This window comes from Dryobates pubescens, chromosome Z (genome assembly GCF_014839835.1).
Source record: "Dryobates pubescens isolate bDryPub1 chromosome Z, bDryPub1.pri, whole genome shotgun sequence".
Taxonomy (NCBI): Eukaryota; Metazoa; Chordata; class Aves; order Piciformes; family Picidae; genus Dryobates; species Dryobates pubescens.
In genome coordinates this window covers 101,556,345-101,582,721 of record NC_071657.1, presented here as the reverse complement: position 1 = coordinate 101,582,721, position 26,377 = coordinate 101,556,345, and the positions used below count along the sequence as shown (strand labels likewise).

Below are 26,377 nucleotides of genomic sequence, written 5' to 3'. Positions count from 1 at the left end.
AAAGCATCAGAGGTACTTGAAAAAGTCACCATTGCAGCATGTACTGGCATGCAATGGCAAAGAAAGAAGTACAGCTGCAATACATCCTAAATAGGAGGACAAGCTTAGAAGCTACCTCCTGCTTGTGTCTTCTAAAGCACATCTCACTAAAGAAGAATTAAGTCAATGGGCACAGTCTAGAATAACAGTAGAAATCACACATCTGGATTTCTCACCTTTCTCAATATCCATCATATAGCATCTCATACCACATCAGTGGAACAGAAAGAAGGAACACACATTTTTGGTGAACATTAAGACCACTGACAAGCTGCCTGCTGAGCAAGCAGGATCCTTCAGCATGGTTCTCCTAGTAGCTCATATCAACAAACTGACAAATCTTTTTGACATAATCTACAAGCCAGTTATGGGAACTCTTCTCACCTGTTTACTGGAGAAGGTTCATGTCTTGTGACTGTTCTAAATACCTTTCACAACAATCCTGCAAACATTCATCTATTTGAAAATAATGTTACAGCCACTCTTCTGCTCTTTGACCCACTTCTCAGATGTACCTCTCAGCAGGTCTCAGGTCAGGCCAAGGTAATTCTGGTAGGCAAGATTTGAGAGCAAAGGCAATCCACAGTGCTGCACCCAAAATGTACAAGAACCAGTTTCAAAGAGGAATGAGGCAAACAGAAATCTCACCCATCTTTTTCCTCTCTCCCCAGCTTTGTTGTAAGAAGCAGTTGTGTAGTCACACAGTCTGCTAAAGCAAAAAGCTCATTTGGCTGAAAACCTACCTTACTTGTGTGATGAGTTATTTTTGGCTGCTGTGAGATTTAGCATGGGTCAAAACCATCACAGATTCATGCCTCAAGTCTCACATTTCATGATATAAGATTTGCAAGGTCAGTTGAACCCATATATGAAATACCAACACTAGCATTTGCTGTATACAGAACATAAATACTACACCACAAAAATGATGTTAAAAGAACATTAAGGTTCCACTCAACAGTCACTTCCTTGGCTGTGACTCATTTGATTTCAGCATCTTCATTTATTTATTGCTTCAGTGTGAGATCAGAATTAGAACTACATGTTTTAAAAACATTCCAGTAATCGTTTCAATATGAACATGCATGGGGTTATTAATACTTTCAAGCTGCAGAGCAGTAAGTGGAATGATAAAATAAATGCAGTTAGGTATGTTTGAAACTCTTAACAATGCTTAAGAAATAATATATACAAACCGCAGAGACTGAATGGTGTATCCCAGCTGATTCACACGAGGCCAGCTGCGTCCTGTTACACACAAGCACTGAGAACTGTGCCTTGGTTTGGGATGTGAAGAAAACTCGTATTTTTCCTTCAACTGCATCAGTTCTCATTTTCCAAGCTGATATTAGGGGAAAAGATTTACCTTTAGATGTACAGGAACTATATCTTTTATTCTGAATTGCTATATTTAAAATAAATGCCTTTTTAATTAGTTAAGTGTCAACAAACGATATGCAAGTAACTGTTTTGATCCTCAAAAGTTACTTTTTACACTGATAAGCACTCGATCTGCTGGGGATACACAGAAGCAGCAAACTGACAAATCTCTTTGACATAATCTAGAAGCCACAGTTATGTGAACTCTTCTTGCTTGTTTACTGGAGAAGGTTCATGTCTTGTGACTGTTCTAAATATTTTTCACAATTTAATGTTACTCCATTTTACAATATATATTTACCTGGAAATTCTCCTTGAGCAAATGGGCATTTAACCCAAGAGCCTTGGTTGGTTGTAAACTGAAAGCAGAGAAATCTGTTAGGAAAAGTGATTTTTAATTTTCAATCTGTGGCTACAGAGTCAACTAGAGATGATCAGAAAATTCCAGAAAGTAGCGGTAGGTGAAGTCACAGCTTTTCTGGTCTATGGTATGTTCCAACCTTTGATTGAAATTAGATCCCCCAGTTCTTCAGATATGTATGCACATGCATATTTTACAGAAACTTGTAGTTCAACTGACTTAAAAGTAATCTAAAAGAAAATAATAATGTGGCATTCTTTGCTCAACTAGAGTTATAAAAGGTACTTCAGTAAATGTAATTTTCATTACCAAATATTGGACATGGAAATACCGCAACTTTATTGAATGCTTCAGAGTTCGCATTGACCTACAGTATTTTTTTCCCTGCTTTTCTTAAATAGAGAAAACAGAGAGTAGCATCTGACCTGTGTTCTGTCATCATTGATATTGCAGTTTCCAAGAACCTGGTTTTGATCTAATCTTTCACATTTCCTTTAGTCTTACTTCCCATTCATCAGAGGTATGAATAGGTATTTTACAGGGAAATGGAAACTCTTTTCCATCTTTAACCAACATAACTCAACCTTGCCTTTCAACCTGTGATTTCAAAAAACTAACTCTAGAATTGAGAGAAATTTTAGTTTCAAAACTCTATGTGTTATTCTTTGAGCTCCTGATGCAAATCCCTTTACCTTCATGCAAAGTCTTGGGTGAGTGTCCACACGAGAATATTTTACCTGCTTGAAAAAGAAAACACTCAGCATTAGCTAGTTTCACAAAGTCAATTACCTCAAATTTTCACAGTTTGATTACTGAGAAAGGAATAAGCTTGTTTACTTTATAAACATCCCAGGAAACTAATGACATAAAGTAATAATAAGAACAGAAACAATCACTACTTTGGATTACTAAACAATTTGCTTTCTTTTTAATCTGTAACTTAGCATTTTTTAAATTCACTCAGACCCACTAGAGCTACATTAATTGATTCTGTGGTGGCTTATGTGCAAAATTCTGATTACACAGCTGTTTTGTTTCAATCCCTTATTTACCATTCACCAACAACTCAGCAGAACATTTAAACATGTTATTCCTCCTTCAGTGCATAAATTTTCCAATTTTACATATTTCTATTCCAGAAAAGATTTAAACATAGACTGAATTTTAGGCATACACGTAATTACTATGAAATGTTGCTTTCTTGATTAACAAATGTTTACCCAAGAAGGCTTCACGATAAAAAGCTTTGTCTCATACAAACAATTACTACCCATGTAAGTCATCTTACTTAGCTCAAGTGACAGACCACAATGGATGCTACACACAACAAACAGTATCATGACCCAAGTAATACCTCTTTCCTACAACTTTTTGAGAAGAACAGAATGCATGTCCTTGGGTATTTCTACAAGAGGGTCACAAAATGTAATTCTGTATGAATATGGGTGAGTCTCAGATATGGAGACAGCATTGTCATCAACAGAAAAAGCCCCACCCTAACTAGAAAGAAGAATTATGTAGCTTTAGGGCAAGAATAGAATAGAACAGAACAGAACAGAACAGAACAGAATAGAATAGACCAGACCAGGTTGGAAGAGACCTTCAAGATCATCGTGTCCAACCTATCAACCAATCCAACCCGCCTAATCAATTAAACCATGGCACCAAGTCTCCTCCTGAACACCTCCAATGATGGTGACTGCACCACCTCCTTGGGCAGCCCATTCCAATGGGCAATCACTCTCTCTGTATAGAACTTCTTCCTAACATCCAGCCTAAACCTCCCCTGGTGTAGCCTGAGACTCTGTCTTCTTGTTCTGGTGCTGGCTGCCTGGGAGAAGAGACCAACCTCCGCCTGTCTACAACCTCCCTTCAGGCAGTTGTAGAGAGCAATAAGGTCACCCCTGAGTCTCCTCTTCTCCAGGCTAAGCAACCCCAGCTCCCTCAGTCTCTCCTCATATGTGCATGGTACCAGAGAGTGTCCTATTGTGTGGAAGCTGGTACTATGTGAGGAATCTCCAGTAGTCTTCAGCACACTAGAGAGATCTTCTTAAGGATTATAGCACAACCTTTTAGGATGAATTAGGGGGGAAAATGGAAAAATAATTCTGTCCATGAATATTAATAAATACAGGAAAATATTTGTCATCTGTAATAAACTAATCTTGGATTGTGTTCTTGGATTGTGCAATAGATATGACCATTACCAGCCAAACCTCATTTTGGGCTTCCTTTTATTTTATTTTTTCCCTTTTATTTTTTTTTCTTTTCCTCTTTTCCCATTTAAATTTTTTTCTTTTCTGTAAGCAATGAGTTGTGCTTGTTGTCAGCAGATGAGGAATTCCACAGGGACCAGTCACATGAATAAAATTAAATATTTTTGCTTTTGCAAATCAAATCTTTGTTAAAAACCCATAAAATGTTGAATCTAAACAATCATTAAACACTTGGCTAGGACTTCCTAATCAAAAAAGCATTCAGCAGGCTTTAGTCAGCATCATCCCCAACCCCTGAAAAAGATGTTATCAGAATAATACTCATAGAGTTTCAAAAGTTAAGAATTAGTATTTTAACTTGTTTTTCCTGGTTTTGCCTCATTTACTGGAAAATGAGCCTGAATCCTACTTTTCAAGATGAAAGCCTATCTCATAAATCCAGTGCACTTTGTATCATGAGACTTCAGATTGAAATATTAAACAGATCAAGCTACATGCAATGAAAACTTTCAACTTTGGAACATAAGTGCTGGAAGAACTGAGGAACCCAATTATTTCAACATCAACAGTTTCAAGATATTGAACTAGTTTGTGGGAGGGACTTCAAAGAGATCTGAATAGAGTACAAAACAATCATGACCTACCAAGGTATTGTTATCTCTCCAGTCAAATTTAAACACATCTCACTTACATTTCAGGTGTCTAAATGTTGAATAGCCAAATATGATCTAATCACAATAGTCTCTTGTTATAGTCAGAAAAAGGAAGTTATTTTCATAGATAAATCGTTCTTATACACCTATCTTCTGATGAGAAGAGTTGTCCTCTCTAAATGTCTGTTTCACTTACTTATTTTATAGGGAATCTTGAGATGAGCAGCACAGATTTGAACACCTACCTTTTAGACAGTAAATTCAAGGCAGATGAATCACACTTGTACTATAGATGAAAAGCAGACCTTATTTACACCAAAGAATTTAGCAAACATTAATAGCTTCACAGTCATCTCCACTTTTTATTTCTTAATAGTGAGTCAGTTAATATGAGGTCTTTGAATAAATCATGTGGTTAGTGTACAAGAACAGATCATGATTATGAATAGTTTTAAGTATCAAATAAGAGAGGAACTGGCAACTACTCTCATTCCAATGTCTAACTTTTCACATTATGTTTTTGATCATGGACTTTAGTCTGAGTTAGAATAAATCTGCATAGCTCTTACTTTCTCAGGAGAACGTTTGGAAGTGTTTTGTATGTCTTCACAGTGGTTGTTAGACTTCATTAACCTGCACAGGTTAACCACAACAAGCACAGGACAGGCTGGCTCCCAAGCTAGGGTTTGTGTCAATGGGTTGTAAACAATATTATCCCACAGCATCTCCGTATCTGTGCATAAAGAGTGGAAACATTATTCAGGATGTCACAAAACAAATCAAAATACTCCATAAATCTGGCACCTATACAAGTGCTAAAACCAAAAGCATTGCTTTTCCATTTCCTTTTCATTTTTGTCAATCAGAAATTAAGTGTTTCACATTTTAACAGTGTTATACTTGAATTCATCCCATCAAAGTGTTGGGGTTTACCACAGGTACTCAGCCTGAGAGCTTAGTCTTACCAGTTTCTCACCACATGATGGATAACCACCACCAGGGAATGACTCCTTTTCCACTCTTACACAGGCTGCAGTGGAAGTGCATTAATCACAGAAGCAGTGTAAAACAAGAAAACTCCTAATCAAGGACCTTCATTTAGCTGTGTATGGTGAAACAGAATGAATCCATACTTTACTGACTGGAGACTCAGACTCTATGTGTCTTGTGTAGCACTTACATGCACACAACATACAAGTAAGAGATAAAGTCAAGCCTTTAGCTGAACATCGAGAATGTCAATAGTAAAGCTGTACAAGTTGTTCATAATATTTTTTCTAAAGCATTTATACAAGTCTTCTTTCTATGTGTACTGGGCACATGGTAATTTCAGAAGTAGTCCATTTATACTGAGGAATATCTTAAACAGAGACTATTATAAAATAAAATCTGTTTTATTTATTTGATTGGTCAAATTGGTCAATGTGTATTGACTTTCTTTTCAATTTAACTACATGTGGATGAAAGAATTTTCATCATGAAACTCAAACTGGTATTTCAGTTCAAAGAATCACAAAAAAACCCCACAGAATGGTAGGGGTTGGAAGGCACTTCCAGAGGGCTAGCTAGTCCAACCCCTGACCAAAATAGGTTCACGTATATCAGGTTGCACAGGAACACACCCAGGCAGGTTTTTATTATACTTAATGGAGCCATTTGGAAAGATTACCTTTTCCTTTTAAATGTTTGAAGTAGGAGAAAAATCCATTTCTGCAAATATTTGTGAAGCAAAACTTGAATATGTAGCTAGTTGGATGATTAACAAGTGAACAGACAATGAAAATGTAGCAAAGTAAAGCACAGTGGAAACACTATGTGTCCAAATTATAGAATCACAGAATCATTTCAGTTGGAAAAGACCTTCGAGATCATTGAGTCCAACCACTGACCTAGCCCCACCATGGCCACTAAACCATGTCACAGTGTAATGGCCATGGTGGTGTTAGGTCAGCTCCCGCTGAGTATAACAATTCCTGTTGACATTTCTTCTCTCAGAAATGTCCTGAAAAAAAAAAACACTTTTGATATTTTCTAAAAAAAGTCTTCTAGACCTTTTAATTCTGACAAGCCTCTTGCTGTCTTAACTTTGCATCCCTACACTGATGTTAAAATACTGAAACTTTCTATGAAGTGGAAATTTTTATTCTTGTGTTTTTTATGGAAATCTGAATCATTTTTTTAAATGCTCATTTTTTAAAATGGACATGTACTGTAAGGGTAATGTTTAGAGAATTATTAACCTGACTGCGAAGTCACAGAATCACAGAATCACCAAGGTTGGAAGAGACCTCAAAGATCATCAAGTCCAACCTGTCACCACAGACCTCATGACTAAATCATGGCACCAAGTGCCACGTCCAATCCTCTCTTGAACCCCTCCAGGGATGGTGACTCCACCACCTCCCTGGGCAGCACATTCCAATGGCCTTCGACTCTCTCATTGAAGAACTTTCTCCTCACCTCAAGCCTAAACTTCCCCTGTCTCTCTTCACAACTACATTTTGCATGTGATAGGAGTGTATAACAACATAGATATAATGTAAGTATAACCCTAATCTTTAAGAGAATTGCACTACAATTAAGATTTTTTGCATTTGTTTCAGGGTCTGTTCACTGACAGGATAGATGGTATAGATAGACAGAGATACAGAGTTTTCAAATGTTCTCCCTTGGAACTTCCTGTGTGGACAGAAATAAGTATCTAGAGCTTCAGCGTGCCAAAACTTGTGCTCCCTATCCTCTGACAATACAAAGCTTTGTAATCTATGCTTCAGCTACCCCCATAGCCCTGATTCAATGGCATCAGAGAGGACAATGACCGCAGTACGAAGGGATGGAGGAGACACACGGTACAAAGGGAAGGAATCATGGGATTCACAAGCCAAATGTATTAGCCTTGCAAGAATGTGAAAGAATTGTAGTGAATATCTATGCTAATTAATGGAGCTTGGATCACAGAATCACAGAATTATGAGGACTGAAAAGGACATGTGAAGATCACCCAGCCCTGCCAAAACAGGTTCAGGTAGAATGGGTTCACCTAGAGCAGGTTGCACAGGACAGCATTCAGGTGAGTTTTGAATTACTTCAGAGACAGAGACTTCACCACCTCTCTGGGCAGCCTGTTCCAGTGCTCTACTGACCTCATAAAAAAAGAAGTTCCTCCTCGTGTTTAGATGGAACTTCCTATGTTCAGGTTTGTGCCTGTTACCTCTTGTCTTGTCACTGGGCTCCACTGAAAAAAGACTGACACCCATCCTTTTTTAATTTCTTTAAATTATTTAAATAATTTATTATAAATTAATATTATAAAATTATTTAAAACCATTTATAAGAGTCCCCCCTCAGTCTTCTCTATTCTAAAAAGCCCCCAAGTTCCTCAGCCTTTCTTCACAAGACAGTTAGTTGTTCTAGTCCCCTAATCATCTTTGTAGCTTTCTGCCAGACCTTCTCAAGCAGTTCACTGTCCTTCTTGAACTAGGGAGCCCAGAACTGGACACAGTACTCCACATAAGGCCTCACCAAGGCACAGTAGAGGGGAGGAGAACCTCCCTCAATCTGCTTACCACTCTCTTCTTGATGCACCCCAGAATGCCATTGGCCTTCTTGATTACAAGGGCACATGGCTGTCCCATAGACAACTTATTGTCCACCAGGACTCCCAGGTCTTTTTCCACAGAGCTCGCTTCCAGCAGGTCGGTTTCTAATCTGTACTGATACATGGGGTTATTCCTCCCTAGGTACAGTACCCTACACTTGCCCTTGTTGAATTTCATAAGGATGCACTGTTGTGACTTGGTGGTTCTCTCTCAAGTTGTGGTTTTTTATCAAATACTAAAATCCCTTAATGAGATTCTTAGCATAGCCTGGGGAAAAAAGTTGTGCTACATTTTTTTCTATCTGCCTGGTAAAGATTTCACCCCATGCCTACATAAAATGACAACTCCTTTTTCAGCTGTCATCTCAGAACAAACCCTGATGCTGCTGGAACATTTTCTGTGAATAATTTCCCATTAAGTATGGGTACTCCCATATGAAGTTAACTGTCTTCATTTTCAATTCTCCGATCCCTCCTTTAAATTGAGTATCAGACACCTTCTTCAAATCTTTCCTTGAAGCCCCCTTCTCACATCAGTATTTCAAAGCTGGTCTCAGTGGCTTTTCTTCCTTCTGGCCAGTTTGTGTGTCTCTTACCAAAATGTGGGAAATCACTAGGAAGTCATGTAGTGTTTATAGTGGCATAATCCTGGTGAACAATTTGGTTTGAAAGTAAATTATTTTGCCTGCCCACAGTACAACAAACCAATATGAAATATCCTTGAACTTTCACAATGTATGGTTTTGACCTTAAGTGAATTTCAAATCATGACATACCATTGGAGCTGTGGAAAATCACTCAGATAAAGAGTAATCACACAATACTTGCCATTTTTAAAGGGGCAAAGTTGTATCCTCCTTGCATCTGGAATTGCCAGCCAACCCTACAACCCAAAAGTGGCCATTAGTTACAGATTCTCAGATATACCAGCTTTTAGCATTTCAGACATAATGTGACAGAAAACTTTCCAGGGGTTAAAAAATGTTGTGTTTATTAGAAAGCTTCAGAAGTACTATTTTTTAAGGCTATTTTGCATTAGATATCTAATTTATTGTTCATCATTAGGGGGATTGGAGCTGACACAGTAAGGTAATCCCTTCTGGTACTATATTCCAACTATTTCTGATTCATAGATTTAGCCTGATTTAATTTGGAAAGACTTCCAGATTATTTTCTTTAAGTTTCTTACAGTATCAGTACTTTAAAGGGGTATCAAAAGACATTCAGGAATCATATCAGATTTCCTGGACTTTGTTATGATAAAAGATATATCCTTAAAATTTGAGGAATAACACAACCCAATGTACAAATATATGTGCATGGCTGTTACTATAACCTAACTGTTTAGATTCAGGGGTGAATCTTTCTATTACTTACAGCTGCCATCTGTTTGCTCAGCAGATCCCTTGACTTGGAAGAGACCTTGTGGTACAAACTGTATATTAAGGTATGTGCGTTTAGGTGTCTACAATGTACACATCTGAATGTGATTAAAGTACCCAAGTTACCATTACAATAGTCATATTAAGATTTTAGTCAATGCAGTCAATGGAGGCTACAGTGCCATCCGGCATTTCCCAAAATAGCCATCTATATTTGGGCAGTTGACCAACTAACTGTATTGTCTAGATCTCCATTGATTATATGTGTTTGGACATTCAATTCAAATCACAGAATCACAGAAACATTCAGGTTGGAAAAGACCTTCAGGATCACCAAGTCCAACCAGTAACCCTACTCTGCAAAGTTCACCCTAAAACATATCCCCAAGCATCACATCCAAACGACCCTTAAACACATCCAGGGTTGGTGTCTCAACCTCCTCCCTGGGCAGCACATTCCAGTGCCTGACCACTCTTTCTGTGAAAATTTCTTTCCTAATGTCCAGTCTAAACTTACCCAGTCAGATCTTGAGACCATTCCCTCTTGTTCTATCACTAATTACCTGTGAGAAGAGACCAGCACCAGCCTCTCCACAATGTCCTTTCAGGTAGCTGTAGACAGCAATAAGATCTCTTCTCAGCCTCCTCTTTTCCAAACTGAACAGCCCCAGCTCCCTCAGTCGCTCCTCATAAGATTTATTCTCCACGTAGGTATCTACATCTGGACATCTACAGTAAGGCATCTTAAACCCTAAGGAAAATCTTACTCCAAAATTCACTGAGAAACTAGGTCACATATTATCTCTACATCTTGCCAAGATCATTTTTAATTGGTTTGGTAACTTTCTATTCCTTTTTAGTGAAAGGTATTTCAAAATCTCACTTCACATATTATCAGGGAAAAAAAAAATCTGTACCTACACTGAATATAGTAATAGAACTAACGTTATACCCCTTCATTCTTGTGGCAAGAATGACTTTAGCTTTAAAAAATCTGTCTTTTTTCCTTGTAAGTGACCCTTCTGATGTGTATTTAGACAACAAACATATTTGCTATTTGCATGTGTTTTACCAGGCTAATGCAGACATGTTCTTTGAATCCCCTTTATAAGCCAATCTCTCCATTCCACAACCATTCTAGACATTTTATGAATTAATCTTTCTTGAAACGGGTGCAGGAATTACCTACAGTATTTGAAAGAAAGCCTTCACTGTTAGATTAAACTAGTCTAACCTCCTGCATCTTTGTTCATATTTACATCATGTAATCCTGTTATTTTAATCACCCTGTGATGAACTATTACATTCAGAGCCCTTTTCCTTCATTGTTATCTCTAAATGAGAACTCTCATCTTACAGAAAATCCTCTTTTTATTAGAACAAGTGCATGAACATGCACTTCATCCTCCTTTGGCTGTTTCCCATATGAAGATCTCAACTATATTGACTCTTTTCAAATTTGATTACACCTCTTAACTGTATTATCATTAAATCTCATTAACACATTCCCATCTTTTGTGCCAATGTAATTGATGAAAACACTTATAAAAGAACTGCTCTAAGTGTAGTCCTTAAATAACCTTCTTACTAGCACAGCCCCATTCAACAGGACTACTGAAATTAGCCCTCTGACTTGGTATTATCTACCATGCAAATCTTCTTCCCATCTCCAGCTTCCTCAATTCCTCTTTCAGTTTCTCATGCATTACTGTATCAAACACTATGATGAAATTTCAGTCAGATTAAATTTTGTCTTTTCATTGTTTATAAAGAATCAAATTAATCTTACACAATGCTTTCCATAAATGAATGTAAATTGTATCACATTTTCTTCTTATCTCCATGTTTTAATTGGTGTTTCCTAAAAGAAATCTCTTCCACATTTGCATAATCATAAGGTCAGAGAAGTCTTACTAAAAATCTTAGGTTTGGAGCCTTTTTCTACAGATTTTTCCTCCTTTCTTAGCACAAATACTAGACAATATTATTTTAAATGGGAACAAGTATACACCAATTCCAGACTGTATTACCTCGATGCAAAGACAAGGAAGTAGCTGAGAATATTTCAGAGAAACTGATTTTAAAGATTCTTTCCCTTTTATCTGAAATGAAAGAGACAGTCATTAATCCAGGACAGTAAATTACATTAATAAAGCTAAATAAAGATATAGAAGTGCATTTCCTATGACTATAATCTCAATTAATATTTCTACCTACAAGTCATATCTCCCACCAGTTCAACAAACTGCTTTGAGCTTTAACTCACCACAGAAAACGCCCCTGCATCTTCACAGGTAAACCATTTGTGGCACAGGCGAACGTAATAATCTTGATCTTGAAGAGAGCTGGACACATTCACCAGTATAATTTTCCTTGCCCTATCTACATTAAATTCAAACTTTCCAGCTGAAAAAGAAAATTCAAGCATGAAATTATCATGTTTGTTTGTTACTTCATTATTTCTGATTTTGTTATTTCTTTATGAAAGGTACAAAATACAGTTCATAACTTGATGGAGATTAAATTTGACTTTTGGGGTTTGTTTTTGGGGGGGGTTTGGTTGTGGGGTTTTTGGTTGGTTGGTTTTGGTTTGGTTTACTTTGCTTATTATCCTGGTATTTCTACAAGGATTCATATTTTTATGAGATAGGACAGTTTTCATGAGAAGAAATGTTAATATTATTCAGTTTTTACATTAGCACTGGCAGTGCTAAATTAAGAGGGCAGGACACCTACAGATTGTACCTCAGCCTTATAACTTGAAATGTTACATATGTTCATGTAAAAATACTGGAAATACACAGTAACATTACAACATGAACTAACTATCCCAAGGTTCCAATTTCATTACACAGAAAATATATGCAACTATGTTAGAGAAATACTATATGTGGATGGGTAGTATTGAGGGGTTTTATTCATGGGTATACCAAAACTTGGACAGCAGTTTGGCAAATTAATGTCAATGTATTTGTGAGATCTGCCTTAGGGAAAAAAAATAATAAAGACAGCCATCCAAGTGCATAAAAAGGTACAAATCTACTTCCAAAAGTATTAAGTAATATTAAACAGGTCATCAATAGGTTTGTCTGTTATCCAGCATTTCCAAGTCAGTACATATTTTCCAGGATATTATCTATCAACTACACAGTAATTAGAATTAGAAATACTACATTGGTCACCAGAAATATCTCACAGCTTTAAGCTTTATAGAAGATCAGCTCACCCAAACAAGCTGGAATATATTTTCCCACATCACTGTTCCTGCAATCTGCAAAATAGAAGCCAGAGTTTTCTTCACTGCTGCTTTATTTATAGAACTGTGTAAATAAGCTGCCAAATTATCCAATAGCTTCCCAAGGGGCAACCTATCTCTTATACCCTTCTTTAAAGGCAGATTTACGTCCACTTGTAGATAAAAAGCAAAAAAAGTACACTAACCACACACAGAGATGATATCACAGCTTGCCTTAAGAGAGATATCTCACCAGTGTGGATTTTCTACTGGAAAACCTCAGCAGTGGTTTAAGGTGGCAAGCTAGGATATAACACTGCACTTCATTACCTAGTACCTAACAGTATCTTAAGTAAGAATAATACACCCTCCCAATTTAGCTCCCTGGGAGTAGACCCTAGGTGACATTTTCAGAACATCTGAAATCTGTGTCCCCAAAACTTAAATCTTGATTTAAGCACACTAAATCAGCTCGTAATGTGCTGCCAAGTGTTTTCTCTTCTCCATGCTTAAGCCAAAATTAGAGCAGCATTCTGCTCTCATTTCCCCACACAGTTCTTTTCCCCAGAGAAATATTTCCTATTTTTGTTTGTGTATTCACCCTTGTAAAGTGCCTTCAGTCTGGGCTTTATAAAACCTTATTTTCCCTCCTCTATATTCACAAAGAATATATCTACTTCAATGGTGAATCAAGATTTATAAAGAAAACAAAAAGATTTTTAACTACCAGAAGGCTTTACTGCTATGAAAGTGTGAAACAGCCACACTGTGTCCAATATTGTGTGCAAGGCATGATCCTGCACCAAGGAGCAAGGGCAAGAGCCCACAGGCTCTGGAAGTGGGGAGGTAGGACAGTGATAACAGGCAATAGAAGAGTTATCTAACGAAAGAAAGGAGAAATTTCTTCACAGTTTCTTATCAAACTTTCCTTAATCTCTGAAACTACCTAGCCTAACTATGAGGAGAAGCAGAGGCTCTGTCTTATGCACACAGAGCATGCAGGACTCAACCTGCAGGCACAGAAGAGCACATGCCCATCACAAGAGCACAAATCAGGACAACCATAAAGCATAGTTCAGTTTCCCATGCACTTTTTGAGTCTGGTCTCTTGTTTCATTTTGGGGGTTTGGTGTTTTTATTATAGCAACTCAGACATTTATATGCACGAAACAAAACATCAAAATTTAGAATAAGAACTACTATCAATTAGATCATTGTATCCCAGAACATGATGTAGCTTTGTATTTTTAGGTTTGATTTGGTTTTTTTTTTCCCTTTACAAGGATATTTCTTGAAAAACATCTGGCTTAACATGTTTTCCTACCTTCAACATAGTATTCTTGTCTCAGCTTGACTTCACAGTAGTTTGGTACTGTTTTCATGGTCACATAGATGTGTTGTGCTACATTGACTTCAAAGCAATTGGTTTGAATCTGTACCTGTTTAAAACATTTATAACATCAATTTTGTGTGTAACTTCCAGGCATTTTACAAGCACAAACATTATAAGAATAGGGAACAAAATATTTGTTTACACATCTAGTGGCAACTTCAGCAAATGTATTCACTCCAGAGCCAGTTTGTGGGACAAAAAATAATTTAGGAAACAAAAACTGAGGTCCAGTTATAGCAAGTCATTCTCTCACTGATACCAGTAACTATTAAATTCTATGCATGCTTTGATGTTGGGTATATTCCTATTTGGTACAAGGTATTTGCAGAGTAAATGATATTTTACATCACCATGCTAGTCACTGAACTGAAACTAAGAAAATTTCAGTACATAAAATGTGCTCTTGTGGCAAAGAAGGCAAATGCTATTCTGGGGTGTATTAGAAGGGCTGTGGTTAGTAGGTCAAGAGAGGTTCTCCTCCCTCTCTACTCTGTCCTGGTGAGGTTGCATCTGGAATACTGTGTCCAGTTCTGGGCCCCTAAGTTCAAGAAGGACAGGGAGCTGCTTGAAAGAGTCCAGTGCAGAGCCACAAAAATTATTAAAGGAGTGGAACACCTCCCTTAGGGGGAGAGACTGAGGGAGCTGGGGCTCCTTAGCTTGCAGAAGACTGAGGGGTGACCTTGTTAATGTATAAATATGTAAAGGGTGAGTGCCAAGAGGATGGAGTCAGTCTCTTCTCAGTGATGCCCAATGACAGGACAAGAGGCAATGGGTGGAAGCTGAGGCATAGAAAGTTCCACGTAAAGACGAGGAAAATTTTTTTCACTGTGAAGGTGACAGAAACTGGAACAAGCTGCCCAAGGTGGGGTTGTGGAATGTCCCTCTCTGGAGATATTCAAATTCACCTGGATGCATTCCAGTGTGATCTGGTATAGGTGATCCTGCCCTGGTAAGGGGGGTTGGATTGGATGATCTTTGAAGGTTCCTTCCAGCCCCTAACATTCTGTGATTCTGTGATATATGTTGACTATCGCCCATTGCTGGCCTCTGGGAGCATTTGATCAAGTGATACAGAGCATAAACTGCAATTGCAGTTTGGGAGAGCTTTGTTTCACATGTGCAATCAATATAAGATTTACACAGCACATGAAGTAACACATTTTGTATGGGATTAATAACTGCTATCCACCAGTAATTGGAATTTAAAACGGATGTCTTTTAAACAGTTGATGAAGGATGGTGTTTGGGGTTTTTCCCACCACTTGCAAATTTCAATAACAAATACTCCTGAGTTTAGTTTAGTAAAAAGCTGTGCTCTGCTGTTGCAATAATTAACATGAGTTTAGGGCAGAGGTGCACAAGTGCTCAGGCATTTAGCTTTCTTCTAGATGTATACACTCTATTGACATGGCTATACTTATATAAATCATACATATGCACTTAAGTCTTGTGTCATTGTGATTCCTAGCAATCTGAGTTATAAAAGCTTCTCCACAATTTAGTGGGCACAAAAAGAAAGCTTGTGAGATTTATTTAGGCTTTGCTTGCAAAAACATAAGAAGTACGAAACCGGTGGAGAATTGAATTTAAAGGTTACAAGAATACATTTTGTTATGGAGCTTCAATTAACAACGCCAAAGCATAGATTTCATTGCAGTTTTCCACAAAAACCAATAAAAGAAGAAAATAAGAGAGACACAAAGTATGTTGTTTTCCAAAGGCTGATCACATTTAAATGAAAAACAACCCGAAAGAGGAGCCTACCTTCTTTCCATTAAGCATCTTGCTTTTTTTCCTAGCAAATCTCACATTTATGCACTGCGATTGCTGTGTGTCCAGTGAAAGCGTGCATATTTCCAGCCCACGGATATTCTCTGAAATGAGTTAGGAATAGATTTCAAAAATCTGGTTTCATCATCTTTAAGAAAAACAAAATAAAAATTAAAATATACCTTATCAGACATTTTTCTTATAAGTGGAAGGCATAGGTATTTTATCTCTGGGGCCTTATACAGAATACACATCAGGAAATATCTAAATGGTAACACACTAAGCACCTGAATGGTGGGGTATTAATAATCATAGACTATGCCCAGAAAGTTTGAATACTTTCATTTTATTTTAGTGCAGAACTGTAAGTTCAGACACATAAACTGTTTCCCGTTCTGCTGAGGCAGTCATTCATGTCTGAGTTACCAGAGCAGACAGAATTAGTATTCATGTACATGCACACATGTCAGAGCAAGAAAGAAAAGGGCAACAATATGCTTGGGGCACTGGTAGAAAACAAATTAAGAACATTACTTTGGAAGCAAAAATTCAGTTGTCTTAAATTAATTATCTCACTTCTCATTCCCTTGAGAAAGGTCACAGTTTTATCCTGCCTTGTAGTAAAATGGTTTCACCAAAAAATACCTTTCTGGTATAACTGGACACTAATATTGTGATACAGACCAAAATATAAAACAAAAAGTAAACAGAAATTTTTCAGTAGCAAATCTGCTTCCTACCATCTAGACTCAGAGTTCCTTTAATGTTTAAATGAAGAGTGCATGGGCTTCCTTGGACACATTTCATCACTGTTGAGATCTTCATACTTTTCAGTATCACAGAAGATAAAGATGCTGGAGCATCATGACAGAAACTGTTAAAAATTCCACCTGCAATCACAAATAGAAAGACAGCGAAATCTCAGTGTGCACAGGATATCTGGAGAAGAGAAAACACCAAGCATGGAGTTCCAGTTCTACCAAAATCAGTAGGAAAGTCACCATAAATTTCAGCAAAGAGAATACTTTTATATAAGACTTTCATGTGGTCAACATAGCTAGCTGCCTTCACTAGCAATGGGGGGAATTGAAAAGAACTACATTACAGTTGGGATTGGATAATAAAGTCCTAGCTTAGGGAAGTGTTAACTCACAAGAGGAAGGAATCACACTTTTAAGAGTCAAGGCTAGCAGACACACCTAGACTAACAGTGTTTTTAAATAATCCAATCTGTTAGATCATGGCTAGTCTAATGGTTTATTTCTTTTTATTTTTTTTCAAAACTGTTATCTGTATATTGTGAGCACTCTTATGGGCAGTATTTTCATTTCAGGATTGACTGATGGTCTCAACTGCTGTTGAAATATCACTTTCACACAAGAGGGCACTATTGCATTCCTAGTCATGGACAAGTCCCTCACGCCTACAGGATTTCCTTCTGTTTCATACCAGAACAGCAAAACCAGAGTATTAACCAGGACTCCTTCAAGGTGTAAATAACAGGCACAGAACAGAGCTACTATGTCTGGTCTTATTTCCCTATGGAAATTTAGTCATCTCAAAGCTGTAGGATACCAGTTTGAACAGCTGCCAACAGTAGGATAATGTAAAAGAAAAAGAAAAAAACCTCTTAAGGCCCCAAATTTCATCAGCCATTTTTCATGTTGGTTTTTTTTTTTTTAACTTCTTAGACTGGCTTGCACCAAAACCAGTTCTTATTTATGAATTTATGTTGGTAAAGTAGATTTGAAACATTCCTTATCCTTCTCACTTTGCAACATAGCATGACAGTTAAAAGACACATAAATAAAACAAATTATCTCCCTGTACATTCCCCTGGGGAGAGGCTGGAAGAACAGAGAGACATTTGACTCTTATTAGCCATACTACTTAACATGCCTCTAGAAAGAGTTAACTAATATGGCAAAGAGCTGTATGAAATAGCAGTGTGACAATACTGAGCTTACCCTAAAACACATCATTTTATTCATCAGGAAAGTGTGAATCCCTCAATGTCTAACCAAGGATTGTTGTCGATCATGTATGTCCATTGATTTACATGGAAGACAAATCCACAGTTGTCACAAAGGAAAGGTAAGATATGGAGAAGTAAGGGCAAAGTTCATCCACACTTACCCCTCCAATGAAGAAAAAGTGCTGTAAATTTAAAGACCAAATGTGTATTACCTGTACAGGACCTCTTTCTATATGATGAAATCCCCACTTTTGTAGTATCCACTTGCAGCTGAAGTACAGTGTCAAGGATCAGATACTAATACATGCAGGACATTAAGAAAGGCTGACATAAATGTGATATCTTGGCTTGAATCTGTCAGACCATAGGGTGCCCTCACATTCAGTATCAGGAGAAATAAGTCCTGCATGATACGTATAAAAAGTCAGAAAAGAGAAATGCTTCACACCTGACTCTGCACTCCATGGTCCTATTTTTTTGCCATTAAGCATCTTGAGAGGCAACAGCTAATTGGGAGGTTATTATATTGCAGAATGCTTTCATAATTATTAATAATGTGATAAGCAATTATTAGTTTTAGCCTCTTTGCTCTAAAAAATATTTTCTTAGACCTCAAAGATCATCAAGTCCAACCTGTCACCCAGCACCTCATGACTACTAAACCATCGCTTCAAGTGCCACATCCAATCCCTTTTTGAACACCTCCAGAGACAGTGACTCCACCACCTCCCTGGGCAGCCCATTCCAATGGCCAATCACTCTTTCTGTGAAGAACTTTCTCATCACCTTGAGCCTAAACTTCCCCTGGAGCAGTTTGAGACTGCGTCCTCTTGTTCTGGTGCTCATTGCCTGGGAGAAGAGACCAACACCTGCCTGGCTACAGCCTCCCTTCAGGTAGTTGTAGAGAGCAATAAGGTCTCCCCTGAGCCTCCTCTTCTCCAGTCCCAGCTCCCTCAGCCTCTTCTCGTAGGGCTTGTGCTTGAGGCCTCTCACCAGCCTCATTGCCCTTCTCTGGACACGTTCAAGAGTCTCAATGTCCTTCTTAAACTGAGGGGCCCAGAGCTGGACACAGTACCAGTGCTGAGTACAGGGGCAGAATGACTTCCCTGCTCCCGCTGTCCACACTATTCCTGATGCATGCCAGGATGCCACTGGCCTTCTTGGCCACCTGGGCATACTGCTGGCTCATGTTCAGCCACCTGTCAATCAGCATCCCCAGGTCCCTCCAGCTGCTCTGACCCTAGCATTAGTATCACTCAGATGCAGTTTTAGAGACTACTCTCTGTTCATAAACAGGGACACTGTTCTTGATCACAGTCTCTAGCTTCAAATTGAGGGCAAATAAATAATGCACTGGATAAAATTAACTTACTCTTCCACTTTGGATTTTTTTATATGAATTTTATGATACATTCTCAGAACTGTATGAGATGCTGCAAAACTCATTAATGATAATTTGAATGGACAGTATCATGCATGAGACTATTTGTTTTGGTTCAAACATGATACAAAGAAGAGCTAACAAAAATAATTCTCATTCTATAAATCATCATAGTATAAGACTAATTTCTGACTAATTCTTTAGTGAACTTTTACCTAATCAGTTACCACCACCACCCTAATTTTCTCTGGAATACATACCTCTCTCCTTTTCTCCCAAGTAGTTTGATCTATATCCCAGAAGACACCTTGCTACACAAACCATCTGCTGAATAAATCATGCCTAAATTTAATGTTTATGAATTATAACTGTAATTAGCCCTGCATGAGAGAGGAATTATTGCTCGAATAAAATATTGCTGTATTATGGACACATATAAACCCAGGCATAAAGAAGATAAGGATTATTATTCAACATGTAAGCACTTTCCTTGTAGTTCTGCCATCAGCACAACCACAGCAGATTACTTTTTAATCTGATGGTGCAGCAATGATCCCAGAGCTGTCACAACAGCAAATCACACCTTATGTACACTTGGGTAACAGGAGCCAGAACTGAGCAGTGAAGATGCATAGAAATGATTAGATGGATAATATAAAGCCTCAGGCAAGAAGATTATATTGGAGAACCGAGGGGGGGGGGGGGAATCCTGCAGAAAAAACTCCATTAATAACAGGTCCAGAACCAACAGAAAATCTTCTATGTTGGGGGCTTTGTTTGTTTCTGTACTACACATAATCTAGAAGTGCAAAAGGAAGAAGGCAGAGCAAAACTATGTTGTCAAATACTACTGAGTTGATATGTGAAAAGTCTAGGAAATAAAGCAATCTTTTTGTTGCAGCTAAAATCAACAACTACTGCAAAAGTGCTCTACTACACAGTTAAGGTCCTTTAGGGTAATTTTATCTCAAATAGTAAATAATTTTTAAAATTCCTACAGAAAAGGAAGTATGAAAATGAGTACACACACTTTGCTACCAAGTAAATTTGAATGAAGACTGAAAAAAACCCATTTTTTTCATCACCCTTATAAGGCTGAGTCATTCTACATGTCACTTGCACTAAAGATAGTTGATAAGTCTTTTTCAGGCAGCACTGAAAACCTACAACCAGCTCTGCTTCACATACATCATCCTGAAAGATAAGGATTACTAGTTTAAATTCTTCCGTGTTCAAAGTCCATATTCAGCTAAGAGAAGACCATCTAGTTTAATTTTATGAGCATCATCTAAGCACCTCTGGCTGCCAACAGAGAAGGAGAACCCTTCTTTCCTCTCTCCCAGCACATAAATCACCTTGTCGTAAGATAGGTGCAACAAATCACCACCTCATGGTACCTGCAGAGAGTCTCTACTATCTAGATCTGCATTGTATAACATCCAGCAAAGATTTTAACTCATAACCAACAGTATTGCAGGTGCCCTTCCCTTTAGGACCAGAGTTGAAGAGTTTGGTTTTTTCAGCCTGTGCTGCCCGAGGGCACAAATACAAGCTTTAGCTAGGTAGAGCAAAGGTCAACACCTCTGTTTCTTCTTCTATGTTCCACTTAGTTTGTCTAACTAGCAGCTCAGCTGCCTAATGCCAAGAAGATTCATTCACAGTCCTTGAACTAGCCACCACTGGTCCACTCTACTCACCAGCAGAACACTAGAGACTTTTCCACAGGGGCCTTTTAACTGCATCCCTTCCACTACTATGTTCTTTCTCTCTGCCTCAACATAAAGCCCATGAATGCCATCCTTCCAGAGTAGGAATGGTGATAGCTGAGTCTTGACAGTCCTAGCCAGAGGCCCAGCTCTAAGCACTGCTAGTTTCCACTGTGCCTTTCCTGACCTGCATGCCGTGGAATTCACAGACAGGGAGCAGCTGCAATGCTGAGTCACAAGCATTTGAGATGCTGATGCAGAGTCCTCTCAGAGAGGACTGCTTGCAGTGAAGCTGCCTTGTACTTCTCTCTCAAGAGACTGTGTGCGTCGGAGGAGTAATTGATGGATGCTTCAGGGTTCAGGTAATTGAAGAGCTTCTACTATTTACCATAGGCAATAATAATAACTAGAAACAATAAAAACATGTGAAACAACTAAGAAAATTCTCCCATCGACCCTCTACTGTAAGGAAAATCATAAAACAAGAATGCAGAGTCATTATTAACCTATCATCAGAAGCTACCAATTATCAGTGGTTTGTACAAGGAAACTGGTGGCAGACACCCTGTCATGACAGGGATCTGATGTCACCAGGAAAGTGGCTTTATTATCTGCAATAAATTATCTTCGTCTTGCAAAAACAAATGTAATAAAAATGTGAATGAAGTATACTCACTGGAAGGTTTGCTTTTACAATGAATCCCCTGCAAATAGAAACAAAAATACTATAAAAGCTGAAGTAACAATAAAAATAAATACAGCTTAGTCATTGTACACAAATATGAACATACTTTAAACAAGCCAACATATTCACACTCCACAACAGAAATCATTTTCAAGATAAAACAAAACAACAAAAACAATTCAAATACTGTGAAAATTTACATCTCTACCACATTTGACAGCCTCATACCTATAGGGACACAGGATCAGCATTATCTTTATTTTCATGTGTTTCTACTGAGGTGTAATTGTTATAAAAATTATCACAAGCCTATCAAATAGATGCATCATTTTATGAGGTACTGCTACACACACTGACCAAAAGCTTATTTATTTCTTCTTATTTATTTTACTATAGACTGCTTCATACCAAGGCAAAGAAACCAAGTTATTTATTTAAATGGAGGCTATCTAGGACATTGTAACTATTATGCTTTTTAAAAATCACACTAGGCCAGTGGAAGAAAATATTACAGTAATTGCCAATGAAGTTTAGAAATAAGACTTCCCTTTATATTTCTGAGACCTATCTGGCTCAGAATCCTGAAAATGAAATTACTGAGGCACAGTACTGACCATGTTCAAGTGGGAATTGTTTTTGTCAGAGTCAAAGAGAACCTGATACTGAGATTGTAACAAGTTTCCAGCTATCTTTCAGACAGCCTACACCTATTTTCACAGTAAAATAAATACTTAACCACACACTAAAATTCTGCAGGGTATGAAAATAGCAAATCATATTTTTACTGCTATCCATGACATTCTAAATAAAGGCCATTACATATCCAGCAAATACTTTTTTCTGCAGTTCCAGCATTCAAGTTTCTGACACAGCACTTAGACCAGTATTCCTTTGTACATGCCATACATGTTTCCCACTGCTTTTCTTCAAAATCAGTATGTCATTCACAGAGACACTTTGATCTCACCCGCAGAAGGAGCAGGCACCACCTTATCTCCTCTGCTCTCAAACTGACTGCCAGTTATTAGACTTTTTAAGTCATTTAGGGTCTTGTCAATAAGCCAACACACTGTGAGTCTTAGAGCCAGTAAAATTCTCTCAGTGCACCTTTGGAAGTTCTCAAATTGTAGACAAGCACAGGGACTGAAGCCTAGGTAAACAATATATCATAAAATAGCTTTTGCTTGGTCTTCCATGACGCTTTTATCCACATAAACACGGCTGTCCTCATAAACACGGCTGTAGAGCAAAATCATGTTGCCACAGGTCAGAAATGACAGCATGGTCACTACCCTGTGGCAGCTTCCACCTTAGGCTTAGAAGTTTGTTTTCTTTCCTTCATTGCTGCTCTTCATCTTCAGCTAGATATGCTTGGGTTTAAAGACATTTAAAAAGACAGTGACAAGTATCTAACATGGATTCATTTCCATTGCTTTGTCCTTTTGGGACTTTCATTTTTAACAAGCACTTACAGAGCTAAGTTGCAATCCTCTACAACAGGCAGTTTGTCACTGTGACTCATAGAAGTGCACATACATAAAAGGTGGAATTTTAAACCACTTATAAAAAGGCAGAGATGGTCACACACTTTCATAGACTGAAGATCATAAAAATTAGTTGTGATGTTGTTGAAGGCATTGCTTTGGCTGCTTCTACACAATAATACTCAGGGTAGAGCCTATTGCAACAGGACAAAGGATAATGGTTTTAAACTTAAAGAGGGTAGATTCAGACTGGATATAAGGGGGGAAAAAATCTTATAATGTGAGTGATGAAATAGAGGAACAGGTTGCCCAGAGAGGTGGTAGATGCTGCCTCCCTGGAAACATTCAAGGTCAGGCTGGATGGAACTCTGAACACCCTGATCTAGGTGAAGATGTCCTGGCTCTTTGCAGGAGTGTTGGACTTGGTGGCTGTTAAAGGTCCCTTCCAATCTAAATTATTCCACAGTCCCATAAGAGAAATCAAACTTCTTTACATAACTGTTCTAAAACTGGGGTACTTCAACAGTTTCATAAATTCCTCAAAGCCCTCTGAAGGACTGAAAAATGTAACTCATGTGACCTCATTTCTGCTATAACATGTTCATAGAATTACATGTCATTTTTTTCATTTCTGCCTAGCCCCAAAAGGCTTTGTTGGTGGTTTGCCAATTCTCCCAATGCACACTCATCAATAGAAAGAAAACTACAGCTTTCTTAAATAACTGAGTGCAGCACTAAATCAATAGAAGTGGAACACGCCAGCTCAAATAACACTACTAGAATTTTAACTGCTGTTTCAAAGCTCTAATTTATAATTAGTTCTAATCAAACTCTGCAAGACTATGCAGAAGGACAATTTGATATCAGTCTCTTTATTCGAGGTTCTCCATGGTCTTAGAGAGTGGAATAGGAAAATACACAAAATGACTGCAAAAAGTGAGTGACTTAGAGAGATGGTTTTCTAGAAAACCGAACTGTTGGACCAACTGGTTTTTGAGCCACTGCTTACTGGAATAAATTAATCTCTCATAAGATTGATAATTTACTGAATCCTTTCATATTTTAACTTTCCATTTTGCAGCCAGATTGGTAAGGTAGCTTGTGAGAGTTCCCAATTGCCAGTAAACACTTTTTAAAACATCATCTTGAACCTCTGTAATCTTTCTTTCTGGTTACAACCACAGGATCCCATTCAACTAGACAACAAAAATCTGACAAAACTCTGAGGATTCAGCATTTCAGTTACAGAAGGCCAGTGCTTTGGAGCCCCTGTTATGACACCTGGAAAATGCAAATTGTATGTGAACAAATTCTCTTAAGTTACAAACATGAAAGAACCCACTCACTTCTGTGTTGCTGTATGATGATGCAGAAATCCTCCTATAGGTTCCAGTCTATCCTAATTAATTTTTGTTTTTCACTGTTGCTCAGATGGATCCTACCACCTGACCACCTTCCAGTACCACATTGCATTTATCTTCTCATCCATGGTGGTATAAAAGACGTATCAGTGATTTCTGTTCTGGCAGGCAGATGTTTTCTCATTCTAGGGCATTTGGTTTTGCTGTGGGTGAGGTGCTTTTGGGAAGGTTTACATAAATAATCAAACATTTTCTCAAACACTTGTCAGTTACAATAGCCATTTGGTTGCAGCTAAATTCCCTTCCCCCTCCCCGCCCCCTCTTTTCTTTACCAAGGAGGCATGGGGTGGTATTTTCTCTTAAAATAATTTTGCAGAATAGTTGACAGAGACCAATTGTCTCAAAGAAGAAGTCAAATAAATTAACCAAGTTCCTCTCCCACTTTCTTTATCTTTTGTTTTCAGGAATTTTCAGTGATGAGTGCAATAGAAAAACATAACAGATTAAAACCAGAATGGAAATTTTCTTCCTCTTTCACAAATGCCGTGGGTGTCTTTTATGCAAAAATAAGATTCTGAACATGATAGCACATTTTACTCCTATGCAGAGAGCATCTTTGACTCATATCTGCTTTGGCGAAGTGCCTAAGCAAAATATCCTTACACAATGCACAAACAGTTAGGGATTTTCCTATTTCTCTAGGGTTTTCCCCACTCGAGGTATTGCTCAACTGTAGCTAGAGGTTATCTGAACAGACACCACCAACATGCAGCATTCTGAATAGAAGGTGTGGTGCCAACTTTTTAGCTAGCACAGCAACTTCTACTCAATGTAAGTCAATTGTAATATAATATTGCTTTGTTTAAGGATTGCAGAGAAGAAAGTGAGATCAGTAGAGGAAGACTTGGATTTGGGGGCATAGAAAGTGTTTTCATGAATTAAAATTGCCAGGGAAAAGAAATAAATATTTGACCTGCTTTCTATTTCTTCTAGGATGCCCAGGCACTGAATCAAGTGCAGAATTCTGGAAATTTTCCCCTGAATATTCTGTCATGCAGGAAAGAGTCTGAGGCAAATTTGTTTTCATAGTCTACATGTTAGCCCTATTGTACCTTGCTGGTAATGGAGTTGGTGGCAGCTCTTCCACAACTCAATAAGGAAGAGTAATATGCCTGAAAAACCTTAAAATATATTTATTAATTTGGACACACTTAGCATTCATTAAATAAAGTGAGTGAATTAGTCACTGAATTAGACTGACACTTAATTAGAGACATTAAAGTCAGTGAATGTAAAGTGAACAGTTTTCCCCCTTTAGAGATTCTCAGTGGCAAAGCTAACACTTACATTCCTACTTCAGGTCCAACTGTCAGGGCAGACAAAAAGGAACACAACCATATTCTGATGTTTCCCTCTATTTCAGCAATTTCTGTTCTTTGACCACAATTAAAAGTAAGCATGGGACTGTACATATTCTTACAACACAGGGAAAGTGCAATCTTGCAGTAACCGATGCTCAAATTATACCAAAAGGCTGATAAAGAAGATGACTTCATTCATGTTCTTTTTGACTCCCAGTCAAGAGGAGATGCTCTGCATAAATCCATCTTATTTTGCACACAGTTAGAAAGGATCTCCAGATCACCAGGCCTAGTCACCTAAAAACTACAGGTACCACATCATCTTTCAAAAACTAGGGAAGCTTCATTTTGAAATCAGCCAGGCTTTTGTGTGCTATTCCAGAAGTCCTTGTCTCCA

The 26,377-nt window shown here is 37.9% G+C and overlaps 1 protein-coding gene across 1 annotated transcript in view; it reads right to left on the bottom strand.

Moving 5' to 3' along the window:
- IL17REL (interleukin 17 receptor E like) overlaps positions 1 to 26,377 on the bottom strand; it is a 46,679-nt gene that overhangs the window by 6,531 nt on the left and 13,771 nt on the right. The window contains exons 2-13 of the mRNA XM_054178789.1: positions 21,766 to 21,793; positions 16,768 to 16,917; positions 16,022 to 16,131; positions 14,189 to 14,303; positions 12,856 to 12,900; positions 11,896 to 12,035; positions 11,660 to 11,731; positions 9,076 to 9,130; positions 5,219 to 5,382; positions 2,473 to 2,520; positions 1,721 to 1,778; positions 1,236 to 1,381 (exon numbers count right to left, since the gene is read on the bottom strand). Of these exons, the coding sequence (XP_054034764.1) occupies positions 1,236 to 1,381; positions 1,721 to 1,778; positions 2,473 to 2,520; positions 5,219 to 5,382; positions 9,076 to 9,130; positions 11,660 to 11,731; positions 11,896 to 12,035; positions 12,856 to 12,900; positions 14,189 to 14,303; positions 16,022 to 16,131; positions 16,768 to 16,917; positions 21,766 to 21,793 (1,131 nt within the window). The remainder of the gene's footprint in view (positions 1 to 1,235; positions 1,382 to 1,720; positions 1,779 to 2,472; positions 2,521 to 5,218; positions 5,383 to 9,075; positions 9,131 to 11,659; positions 11,732 to 11,895; positions 12,036 to 12,855; positions 12,901 to 14,188; positions 14,304 to 16,021; positions 16,132 to 16,767; positions 16,918 to 21,765; positions 21,794 to 26,377) is intronic.